Raw genomic sequence first — 23,134 nt, 5'->3', positions numbered from 1 at the left:
TTTTTTTTTTAATGGAAGGGGGTGAAAATGGCAAAGATGAGCTAATGACATTAATAATACAGCACTGCAAGCAGAGGTTCAAGCATGGTTTGATCCACCTGTAGGTGTCTGGATGTTACCACTGGGTGATAATGGTTTCAAACTAAAGCTTATAGTTTTGTCAATGTAATCAATACATGCACAGGTCTGAACCATGACCTACAGACACAGGACAATCCTTTCACACTGACAGTCAACCAATATCCAAAGCGAATGGAGCGCTCAGTGCAAGGGTAATCTATTGACTGTACTAGAGATTAAGATAAAATGAAATATAATATTGACCTGTCATGTACTGTCAGAGACAGTGAAAAAAATGGAGGACACAGGCAAAAAAAAAATAAAAAAAAATGCAGCACACAATGACAGTGCTGGAACTCACGTCTTTGATGAGAAGGGCATGCAGCATGACATCAGTGAGACCATTATCCTGCAAGGAGGAGAGCAGGGATGGCTCCTGGAACACAAACACCGTCACAACCTCTGTCGCTACAAACCCGAAAGACAGAGACAGGAGCAGGGGGAAAAGAAAAAAGAAATCATAATCAAAAACAATGACAACTAATTTTTACATAAAAGCAATAAAGCAGACAGTGAAATGTCATCACATTCAATTCCCTTTCCCAGTTGATATACAGTTTAGTAGCTGTGAGCTTTGCTGGGCTTGACATTTACTTTCATCCCAAACGGCGATCGATTTAATGAAAATTGATCAAATAAGAGACATTTGGGAGACATTTACAAACAAAATTTATCAATTCATTTGAATACAAAAAGTACAATATGATTTATTATTTCTGCTTCAAAATGTATTTATTAGTGATGTCCCAATCACATTTTTAGGCCCTTATCCCATTCTAAGTCAGTTAACATTGGGTATTTGAAGAGTCCTATCCAATACTTTTATTTACTTTATTTAGATGGTGACTAAACAGTCTAGGTATCTGACACATGGAAATAACACAGCTGTTGACTACTTGATCATGGTTCAAAAGCATGAAGATTATAAAATGAAATTACTGATATGACACGAATCAAAATTCAGTTGGGAAAATACCACCTCTGACAGTGGCATGACAGCTGGTCTATGTGAAATCACATGACCGTGAACTCACCTAAGAGGAAGAGTGAAGGGCCATAATATTCTGCATTACTGATGATGTGCTTTAGTGAGGTAGGCAAGGACCCATCCATAACTTGAGAAAAAAAGAGGGTGCAGATGCACACATGAACAAAAATCAATGTTTGCATAATGACAAGTACATCAACAATTTATGAATCTATTCAACATATATAAACAAGATTAGTATAATATCTACAGAACAAGTGAGAGGATGCCAATGACTCACCGTGGCGGATACCATCAGAGAAGGCAGGGTCCTGGATGGCTTTCTTCAAGAAATTAAGCATTGACTTTAACAGAGCTGCCCTCTGGGGGATACACTGCATACCTGGAGGCAGAAAAAAAATGTTACTGAAAGGGGATGGGGGTGTGCTCAGGTCGGGTTAGTGGGGGTTGATTACCTATATTCACTGCTGTGCTCTACTTTAGCATTAGTCTAGAATGTTAACACTCATTAATCAACTTGGTTGTGATTGGCAAGTGAGCCCTGTCCCAGAAAGCGCATGCAGCAAGCTCTCATGTGCACCCTGAATGACAGGCACACAGAGAGGGCTGGTAAAGAAAGAGACACAGCCTCACTGTCTGCCCACACTTAAGTGTTTTTTTCCTGTATGTGTGTGCTCAGTGTACCTGCACGAGGCGTGTTAGCAGCGCTGCTCTGTGCTCGGTGGTCTCCCTCTGGTCTGGAGCCAGAAGATGTTGACGGTCCAGGGCTGCTTTCCATGGCAACTTCTGACACTATGAAAATACATTATGTTGGCAAAATTAACACAATAGCTGAAAGATTCTTTATAATTTGGTAATATTGATGAACAGCCTAGCACCTAGAATTATTAATATCTCAAGATAAGAAAACTTTCTATAGGTCTTAGTGACTTACTCTCCATGTCTGTGTCCATGTCCTCGGACTCCACAGCTGTGCTAGGCCTCTGAATCTTTGGCTTGATGACAAAAGGGCACTCTTTCCTTGACAGGTCCACTTCATGCTATGTATACAAAGTGATTGAGGGAGTGATGAAGAGGAGTGAGTGAATCCAGAGGTTTGGTAGAGGTTTCAGTGACTGTGTAACTGAAGGCTGCAGTGTAAGGAATAGAGTAATGCCAAGTGCAGAACCAACCTCTAGCCTGCAGATGAAAATGGAAAGGCCGCTGTGGGACTGAAAGGCAGCCATGTCAAGGTTGGTGATGAGGTCCACGACCCGTACTGCTCGCGTCACAAAGGTGATCTGGTCCTGCTCATCGCCCAGGAACTTGATCACCTATGAAGTAAAAGATAACAAAATGGCAAACTTCAACTTTTTGAAAAGAAAACTACAACTGGTGATGACATATTGTTATGATCAGAATATACCTTCAGGAGGGCTTCCATCATGCCACAAGAGACAAGGGCTTCCCCTCCAGCATCATAGCTAGCCAAGTGGTAGAGGAATGAGAAGAGTGCAGTGGCAAACTGGTGTGGGTAGGGTTCCATCAGAGGATCTAGGAAACAGAAATGAATGGCTAAGCAAGCTTCCTTTAATTGTATATTTTCTTGTGCATCACACAATAAACTGTTACACCAAAAGTTCTAGGCATATTCTCACCAATCATCGCTTGTATACAGTTGCGCACTAACACAGGCAAGAAGCCATGGTAGGAGGCAGTGCCGGTGCAGTCAATGATGTTGGAAAGTTTGGGTGTTCTCTCCAGATGGACAATCGAAGTTAAAGTGCGCAAAGATGCTGCCTTGATATCCTGAGAAACGAAAACATATACAGCATTTCAGAAAACAGAAAATGAAACAGGACTTGGCAATGCTGCTGCACTGACACTGGAGAATACACACATTAAAATCATACGAAGGCAATCTTGGTCTGACAAAGCTGCAAAAGACACCTCATGTGAGTTGACAAATACAGTGCTACTGCTAGCGTGGCCTAGGCATTTAGTGTAATGACAGTGATTAAGCAGAAAAAGCAAACTACTTTCATACCACAAGCTGTTTGTCTGTAATCTGCAATACATCCACCAGCTCCTCTATCAAGCCATTATACAGAATACTGTTGGCTGACTCTTGGAGTGCGTTTGAATACACTGCAAAGAAACAGAGAAGGTCAGCAGTTAAAACTCAGAGCGGAACCATTTGTCACTTTATCATAAAAAGGCAGATTCTACTCACCCAGTATAGAGATAGCATGCAGTCGGGCCTGCACAGCCTGCAACCTCTTCTTGTGATTTGAGAAACCATGGGCCAGTCGGATGTGTGTGAACAGCAGGGTCTGTTTGTCTTTAGGGATGTTGTACAGCACTGTCAGCGACTCCATGATTTCAGATGGGCTCTCTGAAATCTGAGACACGGGCCACAATGTGAAAGGTGAAAAACCCATGCTATTATTACTCCACTGTTAATGACAAAATTCAAATTGGACTGTACCTTGTCAAGCTGCTCGATGTGAATATAGTGTAGTGTGTTACTACTTGTCTGCTGGAGAAATAAAAGTTCAGATTTAGGAAGAAGCTGAGGCATCAACACAATGAACCACAAGTACATTTAATTTCTATTACATAATAATTGCATAAATAAATGTCTTGGTCTTCACCTTCCTCTCTACTTTGACCTCAGGACCTGGTTCAGCATAAAACTCAAAGTGCAATGTGGTGGCACTGGGAGGGTACTTCTGCTCATGGACCAAGGGGGGGCAGCATAGTGAGCAAAGACAGTTTATAAATAGTGGTTAATTAGTCTCATTTGACAGTTCTTATTTATAAACATGAAACTAACAGCGCCATAGCTGTAGGTAGTTGACACAGACAGTTACTCAACATCACTCTGTAAAATTCTTACAGTCATAGGCAGATCCCTGCAGCACTCAGCCAGACCAAAGCCATTCTCCTTTCCTCCCCAGCTCTACAACAGAGAACAAACAGACTAAACAATACAGCTCTTTCTCCTGAGGGACAGCTGGAATCATGGCAAGAGGAAAACAATGGCATTCACTAGACCTCAGCCAGGTGTTGCAGACGGGCCAGCAGAGGCGTCCTTTTGTCAGATCCCAGTCTTGTGATGTAGTTGGAGCGCTTGCTGAACACATAGAGCAGGTTCAGCACAGACAGGACCACCTGCATGTCACATGACGCTAACAAGGTGGTTAAGTGCTGTAAAGGGGATGGGAGAGGTAGATAAAAGAAGGTTAAAGTTAGTGCGCTATTTTACTTTTTCCTCTGTGACATATGCACAGTCCAGAAAGACAGAATAGTGATTGAAAGTGCCAGCCTACCTCTATAGAGCTGTAGAGGTGCCTAGAGAAGCTATACTCAATGAGCAGGGCTGTGAAGTTGAGCACTGCCAAAAGCAGGGCTTTGAGCTGTCCATTGTCGGGACGGTCGCACACCAGCAGCCATGACATATTCTCCACTGTCTGGCCTGCATCACACAGGATGCCATCAAAGCGGTCCAGTAGGTCCACCCAATGGTACAGCTCACACTGTTGAAGATAGACAAAAATCATTTTCAGTGACCAATCAAATACATGTTAAGTATCCCAGACCTTTTTCTTTTCCCCAAAAACATAGGGGTTGTGCTTTCTGACTATGAGAAGGTTTTTGGGACATGTGATAGCAAGTCCAAACCAAGCATATGAGTGATTTTATAAAGTAAACCTAAAGTGAAATGCCATCACCCTTAGTCTCATAGACAATAATGATAATAAATTTAGCTTATACATAGTACAATACTTGCAGCCATTATTTTATTTTTTTTAATTTGGGATTAAAATGTGCCAACAGTGTACAGATAAAACTGAAACCACCATTCGGGAAGCATTTAACCACTTGCTTTCCATTTACGTTCAGGATGGCATCAACATTTACTTTTGTAATCTCTGCACACACTGTATACCTGTTCTTGTTAGCAGCAAATTTTATTCTTTATTTTTGAGGCCTTTTGGTGGAGCAGAGCCATTATAAGCATATTCATAAAAACAGGGGAATAGTAATTACTCATTAACCAATTGAGACAACCTGGTGAGTAAGCAGTCTAAGAGTAAACCCAAATAAAGCTGGTGAAATTGAATTAAAATGAAAAAAAATCTTTTTCTCTCTGTTCCAGCTTTTCATCTAACTTTAAACTGCATTTTATACCCCACATTGACCGTTTTCAAAACTGGAACTTAACCTGTGATATCTCATTTTGAATGCCAGGGTATTTAACTGACTTGCAATATAGTACCTTGAGAAGTGATTAACTACTGGTTAACATGTGGTATTGATGAGCCACAATTAATTCACTTTTTCATTGTGAGACAACAGAAAAACATGTAAATGAGAACAATTAAATTGCAGATTTGGCTGTACTGAGCAGGAGGGGACTGAACGAAAGCTTAATGAGCTGACACTCCGCAGAGGAATCAGTGTCTCTTGCCTGCCCAGTCACAGCTGTTGTTAAGTTAGGAAGGAAACTTCCTGCTGACTCTAGCTGTCTCTGTGATCCCTATGATCCCTAATTTCAAATGTCAACATAGCTGATCACACAGTGATGCTGTTGCTATTAATTTGTATTTATGTTAATTTTGGCAATGTTGCAATCTAAAATAAAAAAAAAAAATAAAAACTCTAATCTCTGAAAATCTTTGCTAAAAAAATCTTTAAATAATTATTTGCAATGCAGCAATATGATAATGACTACAAGTTAACATGTAGTACTGATGACCCACAATTAAATCACCTCAAACTTTTTTCAGACCATAAGCAAGCAAGCAGTAGTTCTGAAATGAGGTGGTCTGGTCTAGACATAATCCAAGTGACATCCCAGCGCAAAATTTCAAGTCAGATTCTTGGAATACACCTCTTACTTTCATGATATTTCACACAATCTTGAGCAGTGTGAACCCTGTCACACATTTAAACTGTACTGACTGGGTTCCCAAAGAAAGAGAGGGAAGAGAGGGACCTTACCTTGCCAATATTCCAGGTTTTGATGTGCTGCAGTTCAACCAGGAGTTGCTCATCACTGCATGCCTTGAGCTTCTCTATAAGTATCCTGCAGTCGGCAGGCTGTTGGTTCAGAAGAAACACAAAATGGTTAGTCAAACATAGCACAAGAACCACCCATGACTCTTTCTACTGACACAGAATCGCACGATATGGCACACTTAAGTGAAACTGTGAAATGCTAAGACATCAAAATTTGCATTTCCTCTGTAAACTGACAGTAGGGGGGGAAATTGCCGCAGCTTATTGCTGCACAACTGTTTACCACTACCATGACTTTTATTGTTAACCACCTACAAGATATACAGACTTAATATCACCAAAGTTAGCAACAGACATAATCTTAACTTTGGTGAATGGTAAAAGAAGCAGTGACAGTAAAATTGTTGGTAAGAAGTTCACTAAAATACATCAAAGTAAGCAACTCCTTTTACCAAGTTCTCCTATTATATAAAAAAAAATCACTTGGACTGTGCCCCCATTATGGGCTCTTATCACATTTGGTTATAGTAAAGCTCAGCCTGGGTATCCCAACTCTATAGAAATTAGGGACTAGTGAGGTTAGGAATGATCAGTCGTCAAGTATTATGCATACTTACAGCTTCCGTAGGAGTTTTCTTTAACTTGCTTCTGTCGACCTTCATTGTCAATAATCTCGGTTTGTTGCTCCTGTTGAGAAATTTCCACGTATATCAAAAAACAACAAATGATGCAGAACTATATTTTTATGATGCACAACTACTTAAATCTACAATTTGCAAATAAGCCAAATATTGCACTTTAAACATCTCAATGCAGCCAATGAGGAACTGAGATACATAACTAATAATTCTGCACTGTACACAGCTTTAAATGGGAAATGTACTTACAAAAAATTATTTGGCAATACCCACTTAACAGCATGTTCCAGTCACGTTACCTGTAAAAAATTATGGTAAAAATTAATCTAGCAACAGTGTCCCACATGCCACAATACAAACTCTTGTTTGAAGTGCACACCACAATATAAGATGCAACAATCTCATGAAAGTATGGTTTACGAGAGGGCTGTGGATAAAGCTTTAAATCAATTAGACAGCATCCATCCTGATTGTGTACGGAAATGCAGACATGATATACAGACAAAAAACAGACAATCAGCAATCAATCTTGAATTTTAGTGCACAACTAATAAGCGAGTAAAGCATATATAGATATTTTCCTCATTGAATCTAAGGTGGATATCAAATGATTAATCACAATCGTTGTTTAAGATGTGACAATACTAAATTTGTTTCGGTTATCGAGCCAGGACTGAACATCACAAAGCAGACCGAGTCAAAGCATTAGCTAGAGTCTAGCTAGCGACATACGACACAAAGTTAATTCAATTAGGTTGGGCCCTATTTAAAGACCTAAAACATTTATCTAATGTGTCATGTACTTGAGATTCAAGTAATATCTGAATTAAACAGATCACTGCCTCACTGCTTGCCCTTCCTCAACTCAAGTGAATAGACGCTGACAGGTTAAAGTTATAGCTACATAGCTAACAAGCTAACGTCTCCCTTGCTAACAGCATAGCGTTATTTACCTAAGGTTAACAAGTCACAATACACATGTAGGACTGCAGTTACTGGTCACAACTGAGACTGGTTTGCTTGGTGACAGACTAGTAACCCACCAGACAAAACAAGATACGCTGGGAAGCTCAACGTACTGAGGAAATCGATCGGTAATGTTGCTGCGGAGTTGGTGCTAGCCCCTGACCAGCTAACACGAAGCTACCGGTAACGTTAGCAAACGATCTTCTCCTGACATACTTCAAAGCATTTGAATACCAGCAGACCTTCAAAAAGTCAGTCAAGTCACAAACAACTCCCGTGTGTAATCAACGACAAACATCTGAAATGCAGCCAACCAAAAATAAAGCAGTTTTAGCCATTTGTGCCACAGCTGTCAATCCAGATCTCACAGATTGGCCATGCTGTCCTAACCTGACTCCGGACTAATTTAGATCGGGGCTGCACAGGCCGCAAAAGAAGCCCGCACTCCCCACTTCTGCACCATCCCCGCTCTAAGTAAAAATGAAACTATAAACACAACTCGGTGGCCAGCAACAGTGAGACTGGTGTGTGTCAAATACCTGGAACCAGCTAACGGTACTTTGCTAAGGCTCGGAGTCTTACCCTGATTCCTCAGCTAGACAGCCGTAGCACGCGCTAGCTAGCAAGCTAGCTACCGTTAGTTGAGTAGCAAGCAGAAACGCATAATAACTCGCTGAATCATTGTCGGACGGGTCTAACGTGACACTGCGAGTTTTGTTTTCACTTTGCGTTTGGGAAAATTGATTACCGACTACCGACTCGGTAAAGAAGTTGTTCATCCGTTCGTTGTATTATTTTTCAGAGTATCCGCGCTTGTTTCCATAGCACACAGGCACTAGCTGTTGGCAGAGTCATCATGACTCTGGGTAGTGTGCAAAAAGTGAATAACGTTACGGTTGGAATGAGTGGCCACTGTTTATCGATGCAGTGCATATTAATATAGGGCAACTGGCCCTCTGAGGAAGAAAAAAAAAACAGTAACATTTTATGTGGTCCTTAATTAAAATCAACACAGATCTCCAACTAATGACATCCACAGTTTACGACCGAAAACAATAAAATAGTGATTAATATAACAACATGGTCCTTAAAAATATTTTCATCAAAATCTATCAGCCGCACAACTATTAACCTCATTATCGGGGAATGCATTTTATATATAACCCATAAGTAATAAAACAAATGACTGGTAACAGTGAACCAAAAATACTTCTGTAGTGAAACATCGAAACACAATGCATTAACACTGCTGCAATATTTGATAGGTGCACAAAAAGTAAAGCCAACATTGTCAAAGCATGTTTACTAAAACTGGAGCACATTTGGTTAATGATGCTAATAATGAAGCAAAGAGAAATGTAAAATCCTAGTTTTTATGCCAGCTGATTAAAGCTAGCTAGTGATATCACTAGTGTTGATAACTGCCGATCTCAAGAGACAGCTATCACGTGCTGATTCATTCTCTCATACACACAACCTTACAAAACAAAAACAATGTTGGACTTTGACTACTTAAGGTGTTTTTGAGTTGCCATGTTTCTATTATTGAGGAAGCAGTTTTATCTGATTGACCATACACTGACCTTACATTGTATTGTAAGATCTAATGCTAACAGTAGTTGACATTATGATGCTATTATTATCATTATTATTATTAAATTCAGCCAAATTTGAGACACAATTACCAGAACAGCGCTCTGCAGTATGTCATATGTGATGCACCAAGGCCTCTGAAAAAATGTAACACTTTGGGTTGCTGACAGTCTGGGAATGTCAAGCCAGCTGTTCTCTCAATTACAATATCTGAACCAATGTCATAATCACGTCAAATATGCCATCTTTACCAAGAGTAATGCACCAATTTCTCTTCACTGCTGACACAGAGCAACCTCAAAAAAGAACACACCCAGGGACAAGAACCTACTGCACTTGTCTTTTTAACCAGTGCCACAGGATGTGTTCTTTGATATTATTTTGGTGTGACTTTACTGAGGTTTGGTTTTGAGATTTGGAAATTTAGTTCAATCAAACTCAGTGGTGGGAAATAATGAGTTTCATGAATTTATACAGTTCCTCTGTCAACACATATTCTATGGAGTTTTACCTCTTCACAAATTATTTTAAAAATGTTTGCAGTCTTCTTTTAACAAATCATCTTTTATCTCTTAACTAGCACACACCAACGTTTTTTAAAACAACAAACATCTCTCTGTGCATTTTGATATGCATAATAATCAGGTTCTAAGAGTTGGTGACTTTTTCCAAAATAATGTTCAGGAGATTTGCGCAGCACAAACCATTTGCCACTGAGTTCCATTGTACTGGGGTGAATACAGCTGATTAATGGAAATCACAGTAAATCTCACCAAAACCATCTGGATGGGTTGATAAGACCGCAGGGAAGATGAAAATAAGATCAGTTGTGGAGGGTGAAATGACCTTTTTATTATTGAGGAATGTGAAGAACATAAACTAATCTGAGTTACTAAACAAAATATTTAAGATATACCTCACTTCACTGCAAGGGATCTCTGACAACTCCTCCATAAAAAAAGCAGAAAAATATTTCCTTTTGTTGTTTTTGTTTGTTATGTGTGGTTCATACTAACCCTGAGCGGTGATTAATATATTCTGGAAGCAAATATTGATGGGAAATCACTGTATTCCTTATGTATCCATGCATCCATCACCAGAACAGTTAAAGTCAGTGTACTAAATAGGTTAGCAGTACATACCAGAAACTGCTTTGGTTCAATAGGTCCACCATTGTCATCCTTGGCTTTGTAGTTTCTTTGAACAATCTGAAAATATATTGAAAACAATCAAATCAGACATGACATGATAAAAAAATTCAAGCATTTTGATCATCAGTGAACCACTTTTACTGACAGATTTACGCTTAAAATATTTAGTGTTGGTGAAAAGGATAAGTAATTCTGGTAACAGTGCATACCCAGCTATATTGAGATACTGTGATAATTCCAATCTGTGTGTTATTAAAAAAGCACATCATGTGATCAATTACAAGTTATAAATTCTGCCTAATGCATGGACATGCTTTGTGTTCTGAATTTCAGCCCATCAAAATCAAGTCACTTAATAGTCTGGTACATAACAGACTGTTCAAAGATCATAACAGGTATATGATTACATACAATCAATTGAGGTGCCCCAAATATGGGGTACATGCTCATATATCCTCAGACCAAATTTTTACAGGTCTGCTTTTCAGCAGTTAAAGTCAGCTTTTAGTGTCCACTGCACAGCCACTGGCTTATTACAGAACAAATCAAAACAGTGTGCAGCATTCTTTGCAACTAGTCCACTCCTCCTGTTGTCATGACATGACAATGGACACTGACTGGGAGGATGACTAGGACCAAAGGGGACGCTGACAGGTACCACAGTTTCTCTTTATTTAGTTAACACAGTTTCAGCTGTTTTCATTGAGAGGAATGACAACTCACTTTTAAAAACTTAAAGCCTATCAGACAGCCTGATGTTACCCCCCTTAAAACATTTAATCTAAACCACCTCCCTAGATAAATGCACCCAAAACCAACAACACAGCTTTAGTGTTAATATTAGCTACTGACGTTATGAAGGGCTCTGATCATCTGCATTAGAAAACACAATGATGACCGTAGTTTCAGTAACATTACTCCACTCCCTAACTCGATTATCACTTCAAGTTAGCTAGGTTAGTTGTAACCGTGTAAAATCAGCTCACCTAGTTTGTAAAATTATTGAGGCAGCCACCAGCGCAGTTAAGGTGAAGTCAACGGCGGCGCTAACGTTAGCAAAGTTAAAAGCTAGTTAGGTGACGATAGCTAGGTTCACTAGCAGTTTAGGGCTAACGTTTGTTACTTCGTCTTAAATTCTGCTCTGACGGCTAACGTTAGCAGATTACGAAAAGTCACATCAGCAACCTGATATATTAACTCTTCGCCGGTTATTCTCGAGGAACGCGAGAAGCCACTGAACGAGCATACCGCTTTGACTAGTACTTGTACAGAGGCGCACATACCCACACACAGTCAACATGACTGTGTGTGCGTGCGTATGTGTGCGCGTGTATGTTTGCGGGTTTCGCGCGAGCTAGCTACCTAGCTAGCAGTGAGAGCTCCGCACAATGCTCTATCAGTGGAATCATGGCTAAATTAAAAATGGCGGTTTACACAGCAAAGATCCGTACTTTACCCTTAAAAAGACACCGGTTTTGTGGTCTTAGATCCCAGTGACAGGCAGGAATCATCGATATAGTCGTTCAGGAGGAGAAATGTATGCCACTTGTTAGCCAAAACCCATGTCAATACTCTGGAATAAGTCTTTCTGCTTACCTCGAATGCGTGTTACATTTGCTTCTCCATCTTGCTCTAGCGACTGGTAGGGCAGTTTGGATCTCGCGAGAATACCTGCTGCTGCGTTTACCCAGGGCACTCCCTTGTAATTGTTGTAGAAAAACAATGCTAGTGCGTTTCTCGTCTGGAACAGGGCATACAGCCCATGAACTGGTATTTCCAGCCTCAACCTTGTGATTGGATGTGCACACGAAAGCACGCAGCAGAATCCTCCAGACTTTATGAAAAATATAGTTTAATTCAGTTTAATATGAAAGTGTATTCAAACTCACTGACAAAAATTAGGAAATAAAGATTGGACATTTTAATAACAAATGCATTTAACCCCAATTTGAACGGTATTTAAAATAGAGCATTGGAAATAATATTTAGATGGTTTAGATGCGAAAATAATAGTACAATAATTCATACAACAACAAAATAAAAACCCTGAGAAGAATTGTAGTCACCAGTTATCATTCATAAGTATTACCTTGAGTGGCTTACTACCATTTTGTATCTACCACAAAGCATCAAATTGTACTTTCATTGGAGGAAATCATTAAGTGTAGATGTGTTAAATACAACACAGTATTCCTTCTTGTGTCTTAATGATGACTTTCCAATACAGAAAATTGGTGAAAGTGATGAAAACTGAGCTCTCCAATAGACTGAAGCACAGTAAAGAGAAAACCATTCATTTGGCCCACAAATCACACTTTTGGTGATTTAGTGTTCTTCAAATAAATTCAATGGAAAAAGAAATTTTGCCCATGGTATATTTTATCTTTTCCAGGTCGTATTTAAACACATCATGTTTAAAACACACAGTACACACCAACACAGGAGTGAATATCAACAATAATTAATATAAAACTAAATGGATGAATTTTAACAGGGCATTTTTTTCCAGAACACTTCCAATATTATACTAACAAGACAACATGACAAACTAAGCATGACAATTACTGCGTACAAATATAAAAAAAGAACTATTTCAGATATTTTCCAAATACAGCAATGTATCATGTACAAGTTATGTTAAGAAAAATTTCAAAGTTTTTGAACTACAAAAGAACTTAAATTACAACATATATTTACAAATGAAGTCATATCCTGCACCTTCACAATGTTTTCACACAGTTAAATCTACATTTCTGCCAACATTTTATGACTAGTACATTCTGTGGAAAGAAAACACATCTCTACATCTGGCCCAAGAATGCTGCCAACACTTGGGGCATGGATAATGGCAACCTGCAGGAAACTATTCTCTTCAACTCATAATATTTTTCTGCTTTTCCAATGTAGCTATATAAATTACAAATATTACAAGTATTTACAATGACAACTTAAACTGTAAAAAATTATAACAAAGCCATGAATATTTTTTTATACAGGTTTTAAGTGGTTGAAAATAATTAAAGAAGGGACCAAGAGGATGAGGTGGTACGAACATACTACATTAAAGCAGGATAAGTGATGGCAAAACATTGCCTTGTTAAATAAATATGATCAGAATAAATAGAGTTGTATGTTACTCTTGGCATGAGATTAGCACATTCTATTTTATTTGTAAAGCTACAATATATGGAGGAAGATGACTTATAAAAACATCAGTGCCAAATTCTGAAATTAATACATGTGGCGTACTGGGTGCTGACCATGTGCATACACTGGATTTTTGCGAAACTGTTTGTGTGTAAAGATTGGCATGCTGTAATCATCATACCACACTAGATTTTATGAGGTAAAAATGAGGTAAAAAAAAAAAAACAACTGAATACAATATTACAACTGCATGACTGTATGTGTCACTGTTTGTGTGGGACTGGGGGCTATACAGACATTACATTTTACCTGACTAGAAAATGTGTTGTTTTTCTTTCCCTTTTAAAAAATTATAATGGACAGTACAATGTCTTTGCATAAATACAGCCACTAAAAATAGCAAAAGATACAAAACAAAAGAAACAATTAGGCTTTGTTTGTCACGCTAGTTAGTCTAGCTAGTGAAATCACTCAAATAAATCTGTCATTTTGAAAAGCTTTCCACAATTTCCTATTCAAATGTCAAATATGTGACCATTAAGAGTTATTTACCACAGTAACTGTTTATGTAGAACATTACAGTGATTTGTTTAAACTCACAGATGTGCCTCTGAAAATACCTTTATGCAGATACAGATAAGTGGCATGCCAAAACTGGCTGCTAATTAGCTGGGCTGAATACTTGGTGTAGGGCAAGATATAGTGAGATTATATAAGAGGTGAAAACAGTAAACAAATTTGTCTAGAATACAAAATATAGATGACTATCTCTACTTCCTTCAGACCTACTTTCACAAACTCCTTTTTCTTCATTCCCCATTTAAGTCTTCAACCACATTTACAACATCTCTCACAAGAGAAGTTTGCCGTTGCGGTGAATTTTCAGAATTTTTCCAAGTCTTTGTTTTGCAGTTGCAAGTCCTTTCTTTGGACGTTTCCCTAAATTAGAGTGAAAGAGGAAATACATGAGAAAATATTCTCTCACAGAGATATGTGATCATGCTGTCAATGTTTTAAGTGAATGCTTACCTTGACCAACTCCAGTTGTGCCTTGACTGGCTAAACCTGCAGGGGATGCACCAGAGTGAGAGCTGCTGTTCTGCGGAGACAGGGAAGGTCGGCGTGAAGTGAGGAATACACCAGGGGCCATAGCTCCACTGCCTCTGGGGCCTCCGGGGCCAAAAGGTCCTGGTCCTGCTGTGTATTCATGGTCCAACAGACTAGCAGAGTAGTAATCCATCCTCCTGTCTGGGCTGAAGTCTGCTGCAGACTCTGGGGCAGGTGGTGGGGAGGGTGGGACTGGCTCACACTGAACAGGGGGAGGGGTGACTACGGGAGGAGGAGGACGCTGCTTTTTGGTGTACTTCCTTTTAGCAGGCTTTTGTTGCTCCTAAATCATAATTTAGCAAAAAAAGAAACAAGAGTTATTATCTTTTATTGGGAGATGGTTCCACTCCACATTATTCACTGGGCACACAGTAGAAGCAAGCAATGTATTTGACATGAATGCCTATCACAGTCATTGATAGAAATTATGGAGGTGTTTGTGTGTGTGTATCTAGGACAAAGCAGTAGTGGGTTATCACCTGCTCATCTGCCCGTTATTGTTTTTTTGAGGGTGTTAGTAGGGAGTCGTTATTTTCTGTTGACTGCTATATTTTTGTCCGGTTTGCTACAATATTGCATAATTACAGACTACAACACTACATCACACACACCAATATGCTTCTTTCCCACCAACTCACTTGTTGTGCCAGCTTGGCAGCAGCAGCTGCGAGACCAGTTTCTACAGATGCGACTCTAGCCCCTTCCCTCGCTGGTCGATCTTGTTTGGGAAGCGTGGGCATCACCCTGGCTATAAATGAAAGGAAATGATGAGATCAACCATCAGAAAGCTAAAAAGCAAATCCGATCAGTCTATGTGTAAGCCAGGTACCTTTGGGACTCCAAGGTGTGTCATCCCAATTTTTTTTGCGCTTCATCTTGGCTTTGTTAGCGTGGTCCTCCTCATCAGACTCCAAGGACGGGTAAACTTAAAAATTTGATTACATAATTAATCACTGGCAAGATCAATAAAAGCTATTCACTTAAGTGCTTGTAAAGCAGCAGATGTAAGCCACTGAGTATATTGCTCACCATAGTCTGAGTCTTTAAAACAGGTTCCCAGGGTCTCTTGCTCATCTGGACTCTCCTCATCACTAAGGTGACGGGCTGGCCGTTTAATTGGCCGTTTCCCAGGCCGCTGGATGACAGGTTTCTTCTCAGAACTTCCTGTCTTTTTGACCCCTCCAGTCACCCACACAGCCCTGCCACCCTTTTCTTTGACCACCCCCAATCCCTCTGTCAGTCCTCCAGAGATCGATATGGGGGAAGAAGAGGAAGAAGACGAAGACGAGGAGGGAGGGTTGGCCATGGAGAGCATACCCTGAATGGCATCACGAGTACTGGGAGAGGCTGGAGCTTCCTCACTGAGAAAAGGACAGAGTTGAGCAATCACTCATCGTCTCAAAAATAACCTCCTAAACATAGCACAGAGCCAGTTACTGCAAATATGTGAACTATTCAAGTTTCAAAGGTTATTGGAACAAAGTGAGACATTTATTCCCACCTGTACTTTAAACTATTGCTCTAGTCGCTGGTTTCCAAAGATCAGGAGGTGTGTTTCAAATATACTGTAGGTGAAAACATCATGAAAATAAAATAATAGAAGAATCACTGGCATCAAGGAAATCTAACCTAAGTGCTGCAGAGTCCAAGCCTGCCACTTGCTTGCTGGCCTTCAGTAAGTCCAGAATGCCCCCTGCGCCACCCTTCACTCCGTGGGCAGCCAGTGCCTCTTCATCTGTGGTGTAATCCTCCTGAAGCCACATGCACAAACATGCTATTGTTACTTTTGAGCTAGTGCTGTAATTATACATTTCTGGTGGATAATGCATACTAGAAGTGATGCGTATAAACCCTAAGATTCCTGTTACATTTCGAGTGGTAATCTATTGGACAGAATGGAGAGCCTATGTTGCCACAATGAAAACCTTATAATGCTGTGTACCTGTTGCAAGGTGGAAGCAGTTATCACAAAATAACACAAATTACCTTGCAGTTCCAGAAGTCATAAATGAAAAGGCAATATCATCAATGATATTAAAGCCTGTAGACTGTGAAATGTTGTGAACTAGTTTGATCACAGTGAAACAAATATTTATCACTGTCTGCAAATTATCCTCATAAAGTAGCCAATGTAATCTGGTTCAGCTGGGGGTAAGAAAGTGAATATAAAAATAAACTGTGATCTGCACGATGCTAAAGTTGAAAGAAGAACTTGGTAAGTTTGGTACAGGCGGCATAATAACAAAGCTAAACTCAAAGACATAATACAGTCACGATCATGAACAGTTGCATCCTGCAAGGGCATATGAGGTAATTATTTTGGGGACTGATTTAATGACTACTGCAGCTTAAAGATGGCATTCAGAATTGGCCTGAATGGTGTCGCCATAATGATCTCACCTCAATGTCAAAGTCTACTTCTCCTGGCTCCCTGATGCGATTGGGGTCAGAGCACGGTTTAGCTCTGGGCAGCTTCCTAGGAAGACCTGAAGGAACAATTTGACACAGTTAGGTTACAGTAGGAAGGCAGCTTTCACACCATACTACATTCGGTACTACATTAGGTACTACATTTAGCTACATTAGATACTTAACAGATGTAGCACTCTCATTGATTTTAGGTAAAGTGAGGAAACTGAAGAAACATATGTCCATATGAGGGCTACTATCTTAATTAAAGCATTCATAATACCATTGCTTAAAGTCAAATTCTAACCGCTTAGCTTCTTTTTCTTGCTAGGTCCTGCAGGTTTGCGTCGTGGAGGAGGTGTCTCGTCAATCTGCAGCTCATCCTCGGACTCCAGGTCAGACAGACTGGATCCTTCCATGGCAAGATGTTTGTAGTTTCCAGCACTTCCTGCGCCATTACTGCTGCCGTCCTTCTTACTACAACCAGAGAAACAGCAGGTATAAACCCCAACCTGTGATAGGACCATCACAAAAGTGATAAATAAGCAAACCAAATAGCTGCAAAGCTTACCCTTGGATTTTTCCATTCGTCAGCACAAGCTTCAGTTTGCTTTTATTTAGCTTCCCTTCCAACTCTTCTAATGGCAACTCCAACTGAAAAGGCAGATAAGAAACACAGGCAAATATGAGGATGAAACATTAAAACAAAAAAAACTGCTGGATAAGCATTCCTAGTGTAGCTGCAGATGTCTGTGAATGCCATACCTTGTTCTTGTTTTTGGACTTGCCAGGTTGAAATTTCTTGAGTGTATGTTTGGTGTGGATCTCAATTAGGTCAAGTTCGCCTGCTTCTGCCTTAAGTAGCCCCTTTTGATTCTTCTTCTTGGTTCCTGGGGGCCCAAGACCCCCAATCACTTCTTTGGGCTTTGGTCCTTTCTTTTTTCCAGGAGGGCGTCCTGAATTCTGAGAGGTTGTCAGGGGAGCTTTAGAAAGCGGAGAACCAGGAAATGGAGGTCCAGTGCGGCCAATGTTTTGTTGGAAGATGTCCTATCAAAAGAGAGAGTACAGATAAGTCAGTAAGGGCGAAAATGGAAGAAAAAAAATATTTCTACATTCACACATAACAAAGCTAAAACACAAACTAACTTTCAGTGAATCTATTATTTACCTCAACCAGACGAATCTCCTTGGCCAGGTCCTTCACTAGTGTCTGAGTATTGATGGTCTCTGGAATCTCAACTTCATGCTCTGCTAAAGCCTGTATGAACGCAACATGATTTCCATTTAATATCATGGCATACAAGATAAGATGCTATTCTTTAAATATGAAGCTACAGGAAACAGCTGGTTAGCTTGGCTTGGCATAAAGACAGCAAAAAGGGATACAGCTACCGTTGCTCTTTGAAAATGGTAACAAAATTCATTTAAGGGTACCTCTAAAGCACACTAATTAACAACTTATATCTTGAGTGTTTAAATGATACAAAAGTCTAAATTTTAAAAAGCCAAAGTCACAACTGGTTATTGAGGTAAATAAACTAAATTATGGAGCAAAAAGGGAAGAGAGGAAAGGATGACATATAAAAGAGTAAAGATAAAATAATCAAGTAAGATTTTACCTACCTCTTTACGGGTCCAGCTGCGGAAGGCATTGTTCAGGGCCTTAGCTCCATGAACCAGGTAAGTGGCAGGGTGTCTGCGATTTTCTCTTAAACCTGTGAGACAGAATAACACAATATCAATAATGTCACAATGACAAACAATAAGCACAGATCATCTAAGTAGTTCACGTAAAGACAAAACATGAATAATATGAAATTAATTGAAATTCCTCACCTCTGAAGGTATCAAGAAGGTGCTTTCCAACATACCAGCACACAGTCTCAAAGTTGGGGAATCTGAACAGGTCTGCTGTGCTTAATCTCTTCTCTATTTCATAAGCTCTATAAATGATTACACAGTGCAGGAAAAATCAGACATGACTCATAACTACCACAAACTTGCAGATTATTTCTGTACAGATTTGGCCAAAACATGAATAGCAGTAGCAATTTTAAAATAACTCCAATAACTATAAAAATAATAATAAGTAATAATAAGTAATTCAGGGATGTGAAGTTAATTTAACAAATTCATATGTGTCAGAATTAGGCTAATTCCAACACAATTAATATAACGTACGAGAGACTGTGGGAGATAACACCAGAAAGACAAACTGTCTACAAAGTAGCAATGATCTGCCAAGTGTATGTCAGTGTATTAAGTATGTAACACACTGAAACAATTACCAAGTAATAATAAGTTTCAATTTCATTTTCCATCCTCCACCCCCCTCTTCGTATTGCTTTGGTAGACCGGGAAAGTCCGGTTCACATTAAGACAACATTTCAGTCAGAAACGGCTTCAATAAGATGACATGAACAGTCTTGAGGAAACTAACCGCAGCTGCATGTCAATGTTGAGACTATGCAAGAAGTTTCCGCCAAAGGCCAGGCAATCCACTGGTGTCAGCACAGCATGAATCCACCCTGGGAGACAAACAAATGACAAAAGTGTAAACATTATTTGAGTCAGACTTGTCTGACTATCACTGCTGCTAAAACCATTTTTCTGTAACTAACAAAACCAGAAGAAACATTTCAGCTTACCTGTTGGAATGAACAAGGTGTTTCCTTGTTTGACAGAGCACTTGTAACACATATCAACCTGGTCTCCAAAGAACATCTCATTCTGATTAGACGAAGAACTCCATCGCTCAAAAAGTGCCAGGTTGGCTGGGGTGGGGGAAATTAGGTAGAAGATTTTCTCGCCCTGAACAGTCATAAAGAAACAAGCTTTTAAAATAATGTCAATTTATTTAGAAAATAAAGAAATGATTGAATTTAAAAACATCTCTTACCCTCAGAACATGGTACCATACTGAGGTGCCTCCAAAGTCGATGTGGAAGTCTGTGTAGCTATCCTTCACTCCCATTAGGCAGTACTTCTGCACATTGGGTCGCTCAAATACAGACTCTTCAGGCCAGAGGTTTTCCACCCATGACAGTTTCCTCACAATCTTTGGAGTCTCCACCAAGTTTGAGAGCCTACAAGTCCAACACTTTTTTTTAGTCCTCAAAACTTCACATCCATATCATCCTCTTTTTTTCATTATTGGAATTTAGTAGAGAAGTAACATTAAGGTCAAATAATAACACACAGGATCATAATAATGAATTGAACTGTCAGTGACATGATTATCTATGCGTACCTTGTCTCAGAGAACTCCAGGCTGATAACATTGAGCACTCTGTCTCTGTTGGGGCTGTTGTAGTATTCAACAAAGTCTCCCAACCGCATCTTCAGGTCACATTGGCGAGACACATCAATTACATCAATCTCTTTGTCTGCACCTGCAGTTAGAACAAAATGAATGAATTTGAGAGAAGTGTTCATGACTCATTTACCATGTCCAACATGCCAAAGAAAACTAATTTTAATTTCCCCAATACATCAACCTAAAATTCTTCAAGAACAACACAGTATTTATGTATTTAACTGTAGTACTAAATGTGTCAAAACTTTACCAATGTAGTGCTCTACATCAGTGACACTGAATGATGATGGAGGAAGGGTCATGCCAAGGCCATCCCGTCTCAGCACCATGACAGGAACACTGAATGAATGCTCTTCAAGAAACTCCACTGTCAGCTGGGCCCCAGACGGTTTCAGCAAGACTTCGTCCGCACTATCAAAGAAACACAAAGAGACAAATGCACGACTTCACAATTACGATCCAGAAAGGTTTAGGCTCTCCAGCCAACCACAGAGCGGTATCTATCAGAGGGTGGTAAGTAAAATGACACCATACATGGGATAAGCATTTATACAACATCAACACTAGTACAATATAATCCAATCAACTGCAATAAAAATGCAACAAAAAAAGTACCTTGTGTAGTTACTAAATCCATGTGTGATACACACTATAACCAGATCATCATTTAATTCAGTTTTCTATCTAAACTTGAAAACATTAAACTTTTGTCTTTGCAAGACAGTGGGAAAGACTTACTTTGGGAAGGTGCGGCTCCGTAGCTCCCTGACAAACTGTGGACTACCTGTCTTAACAGGCCGACTTGGATCTCTTCCTCCTGTAGCACCACCATCAGTCTGCTTATTGCCTCCACGACGTTTGCGCACTAAGAAAAACAAAAGACAGAGAACAAAAGATAAATAAATTCATTATGTTGTTAAGTAAACCATAAGAGCAGAACAATGTCGGAAAGGTTTACTTAAGGAATGGATACTTACTGACAGATGGCCCATGGGTGACCTGACAGTTGGGACAGTGATACAGGTCAATCTCAGCTGCTTTGTCCTCCTCAACTCCAACACAGCTAAACAAAGACACACTATTATATCAGACAGAGCATGTGCAGAGTGGACAGCTTAATGACCTGTAATGGGTCCAAAAGAGAGTGCACGCACAAGAACCATGCAACTAAGACAACAGATATCTCCACATCATAGACACCAGTATGATCGACAACTTTAAATATGAAAACGACCTACCTTCCATGGAACCAGTCTTGACAAATGTCACACTCGATCATGAAGCGTGTCACATCGTATGGCAGGCGACATAAACAGTACACTGGCACTGAAGCCATGTCGAGTGTGTGTGTATGTGTGTGACTGAGTGTGTGTGAAAAAACTATCAACCTTTATTAATGTTAAGATATCAAAATCTAAATCAGATAAAAGGGACTATTTAACAAATTACAGACTAAATTAGATATGTAGGAAGGGCAATGTTACAGTTGAACTGAACTGCAAGTCTATCACTTCACTCCCAGTCCACCCGGATTCACCAGTATACCTGTTGAAAAACATATAACATGTTAATAGTTGGCTATTAATAACGCAACCGCATTTAAAAGCTCATTAAGACATAAGGTGAACAAATGTCTAAAACTGCTCCCGATATCACGTACAATCACTATTCCTGCAGCATAAGGGACAAACTCAGTGAACCATCTAGGTGAAGAAGTTATTTAATGTTACATTTCGGTAGAATAACATTACTCTGAAAGTAGTCAAACTGCCATTTCAAATACAAACTTAGAAAGGTAACAGCCATCGTATATCCTTCCCACTCACTTTTTACATAAAAACACTTTTCTTGTGATAATGAGCTGTTTAGAGTAGCATCTGGCAGGTTGTAACGGTGGCTCACTGTTTGTAAACAACAGTGCACTGTCAACGTTGCATTGCTATCAATGTGCTACCGTATGTAGCAAGTAAGCTAACATTAGCCACATTAGCTAACGATTTAGCTAACCTAAGCATTTGCAAACATGTTAACTTCAGCTTATACACGGAAAGAGTTTGTGCTATTAATTTAGCTATTAATGTTGAAAGAAATGCTACATTCACCAGACACAACTGATTAATTTCAGCCACACAAAGTATATCATTTGCAAGCTAAATCGATATTTAACACTAGCAACTCACCGAAATGTAGTTGCGGCTGGGCCAAGCATTCGAAAGCCGTTGTAATCCCTACGCAAGCTCGGGGTTAGCTGCGGCCTTATTATGCAACGTAAATTATTTACAATTTCCTTCACCACATTTTTGTTTATCAACTCTGTAATGCCCAAATATAGAGGCTGGGTCCACAGGTTCAGACTGGACCCGAAAACTAAAATCTAAGCGACTTAAACGAGCTCAATAACTACAAATAACGGCGTATTTATCTGCATCAACGCCATTTCAAAGGCAGCAGCGTCAGACCGTTGTTCGTCGCTGTCTGCTGTTGAAAAAACAATAAAGTTGCGGACAGCCAAGTATGGAGTTACATTCAGGACAAAAATGTTGCAGGACGTCAATTCGGAAACAAACTTGCATTTTAAAATTCGACATTGCACGTATTCCGTAAATCGTGATATGCAAAGGTTTAAATTGATTATTAATCATTCCTTGGTTTTTTTGTGAGCTAAACAAAGAAACAGACGTTCACTTATTTTTTT

General features: G+C 39.6%; 2 protein-coding genes across 2 annotated transcripts in view; both read right to left on the bottom strand.

The window, feature by feature from the left end:
* The window catches only part of huwe1 (HECT, UBA and WWE domain containing E3 ubiquitin protein ligase 1), a 37,662-nt gene extending 25,506 nt beyond the window's left edge, over positions 1 to 12,156 (bottom strand). Inside the window, 20 exon segments of the mRNA XM_018665878.2 lie at positions 422 to 528; positions 1,155 to 1,235; positions 1,389 to 1,490; positions 1,793 to 1,900; positions 2,043 to 2,148; positions 2,281 to 2,421; positions 2,514 to 2,641; positions 2,746 to 2,896; positions 3,135 to 3,235; positions 3,321 to 3,489; positions 3,576 to 3,623; positions 3,742 to 3,819; positions 3,987 to 4,049; positions 4,145 to 4,297; positions 4,420 to 4,626; positions 6,095 to 6,193; positions 6,730 to 6,799; positions 7,000 to 7,049; positions 10,452 to 10,517; positions 12,057 to 12,156. Of these exon segments, the coding sequence (XP_018521394.1) occupies positions 422 to 528; positions 1,155 to 1,235; positions 1,389 to 1,490; positions 1,793 to 1,900; positions 2,043 to 2,148; positions 2,281 to 2,421; positions 2,514 to 2,641; positions 2,746 to 2,896; positions 3,135 to 3,235; positions 3,321 to 3,489; positions 3,576 to 3,623; positions 3,742 to 3,819; positions 3,987 to 4,049; positions 4,145 to 4,297; positions 4,420 to 4,626; positions 6,095 to 6,193; positions 6,730 to 6,774 (1,887 nt within the window). The 5' untranslated portion in view covers positions 6,775 to 6,799; positions 7,000 to 7,049; positions 10,452 to 10,517; positions 12,057 to 12,156.
* Positions 12,157 to 12,292: 136 nt separating this feature from the next.
* phf8 (PHD finger protein 8) lies at positions 12,293 to 22,935 on the bottom strand. The gene is made up of 22 exons (XM_018665876.2): positions 22,620 to 22,935; positions 21,678 to 21,984; positions 21,417 to 21,502; positions 21,178 to 21,304; positions 20,690 to 20,850; positions 20,374 to 20,515; positions 20,023 to 20,209; positions 19,772 to 19,934; positions 19,564 to 19,651; positions 18,960 to 19,066; positions 18,747 to 18,838; positions 18,292 to 18,381; positions 17,889 to 18,170; positions 17,695 to 17,777; positions 17,431 to 17,600; positions 17,115 to 17,200; positions 16,344 to 16,465; positions 15,744 to 16,075; positions 15,544 to 15,639; positions 15,353 to 15,462; positions 14,637 to 14,997; positions 12,293 to 14,546 (listed from the first exon to the last, which is right to left on the bottom strand). The coding sequence occupies exons 2-22, from the start codon at positions 21,773 to 21,775 to the stop codon at positions 14,458 to 14,460; spliced, it is 3,072 nt and encodes a 1,023-aa protein (XP_018521392.1). The 5' UTR covers positions 21,776 to 21,984; positions 22,620 to 22,935; the 3' UTR covers positions 12,293 to 14,457.
* Between the last annotated feature and the right edge of the window lie 199 nt (positions 22,936 to 23,134).

The sequence above is a fragment of the Lates calcarifer genome, linkage group LG6 (genome assembly GCF_001640805.2).
Source record: "Lates calcarifer isolate ASB-BC8 linkage group LG6, TLL_Latcal_v3, whole genome shotgun sequence".
Classification (NCBI taxonomy): domain Eukaryota; kingdom Metazoa; phylum Chordata; class Actinopteri; family Centropomidae; genus Lates; species Lates calcarifer.
Note: the sequence above shows the minus strand (reverse complement) of the source record. Positions and strands in the feature narration are given on the sequence as shown.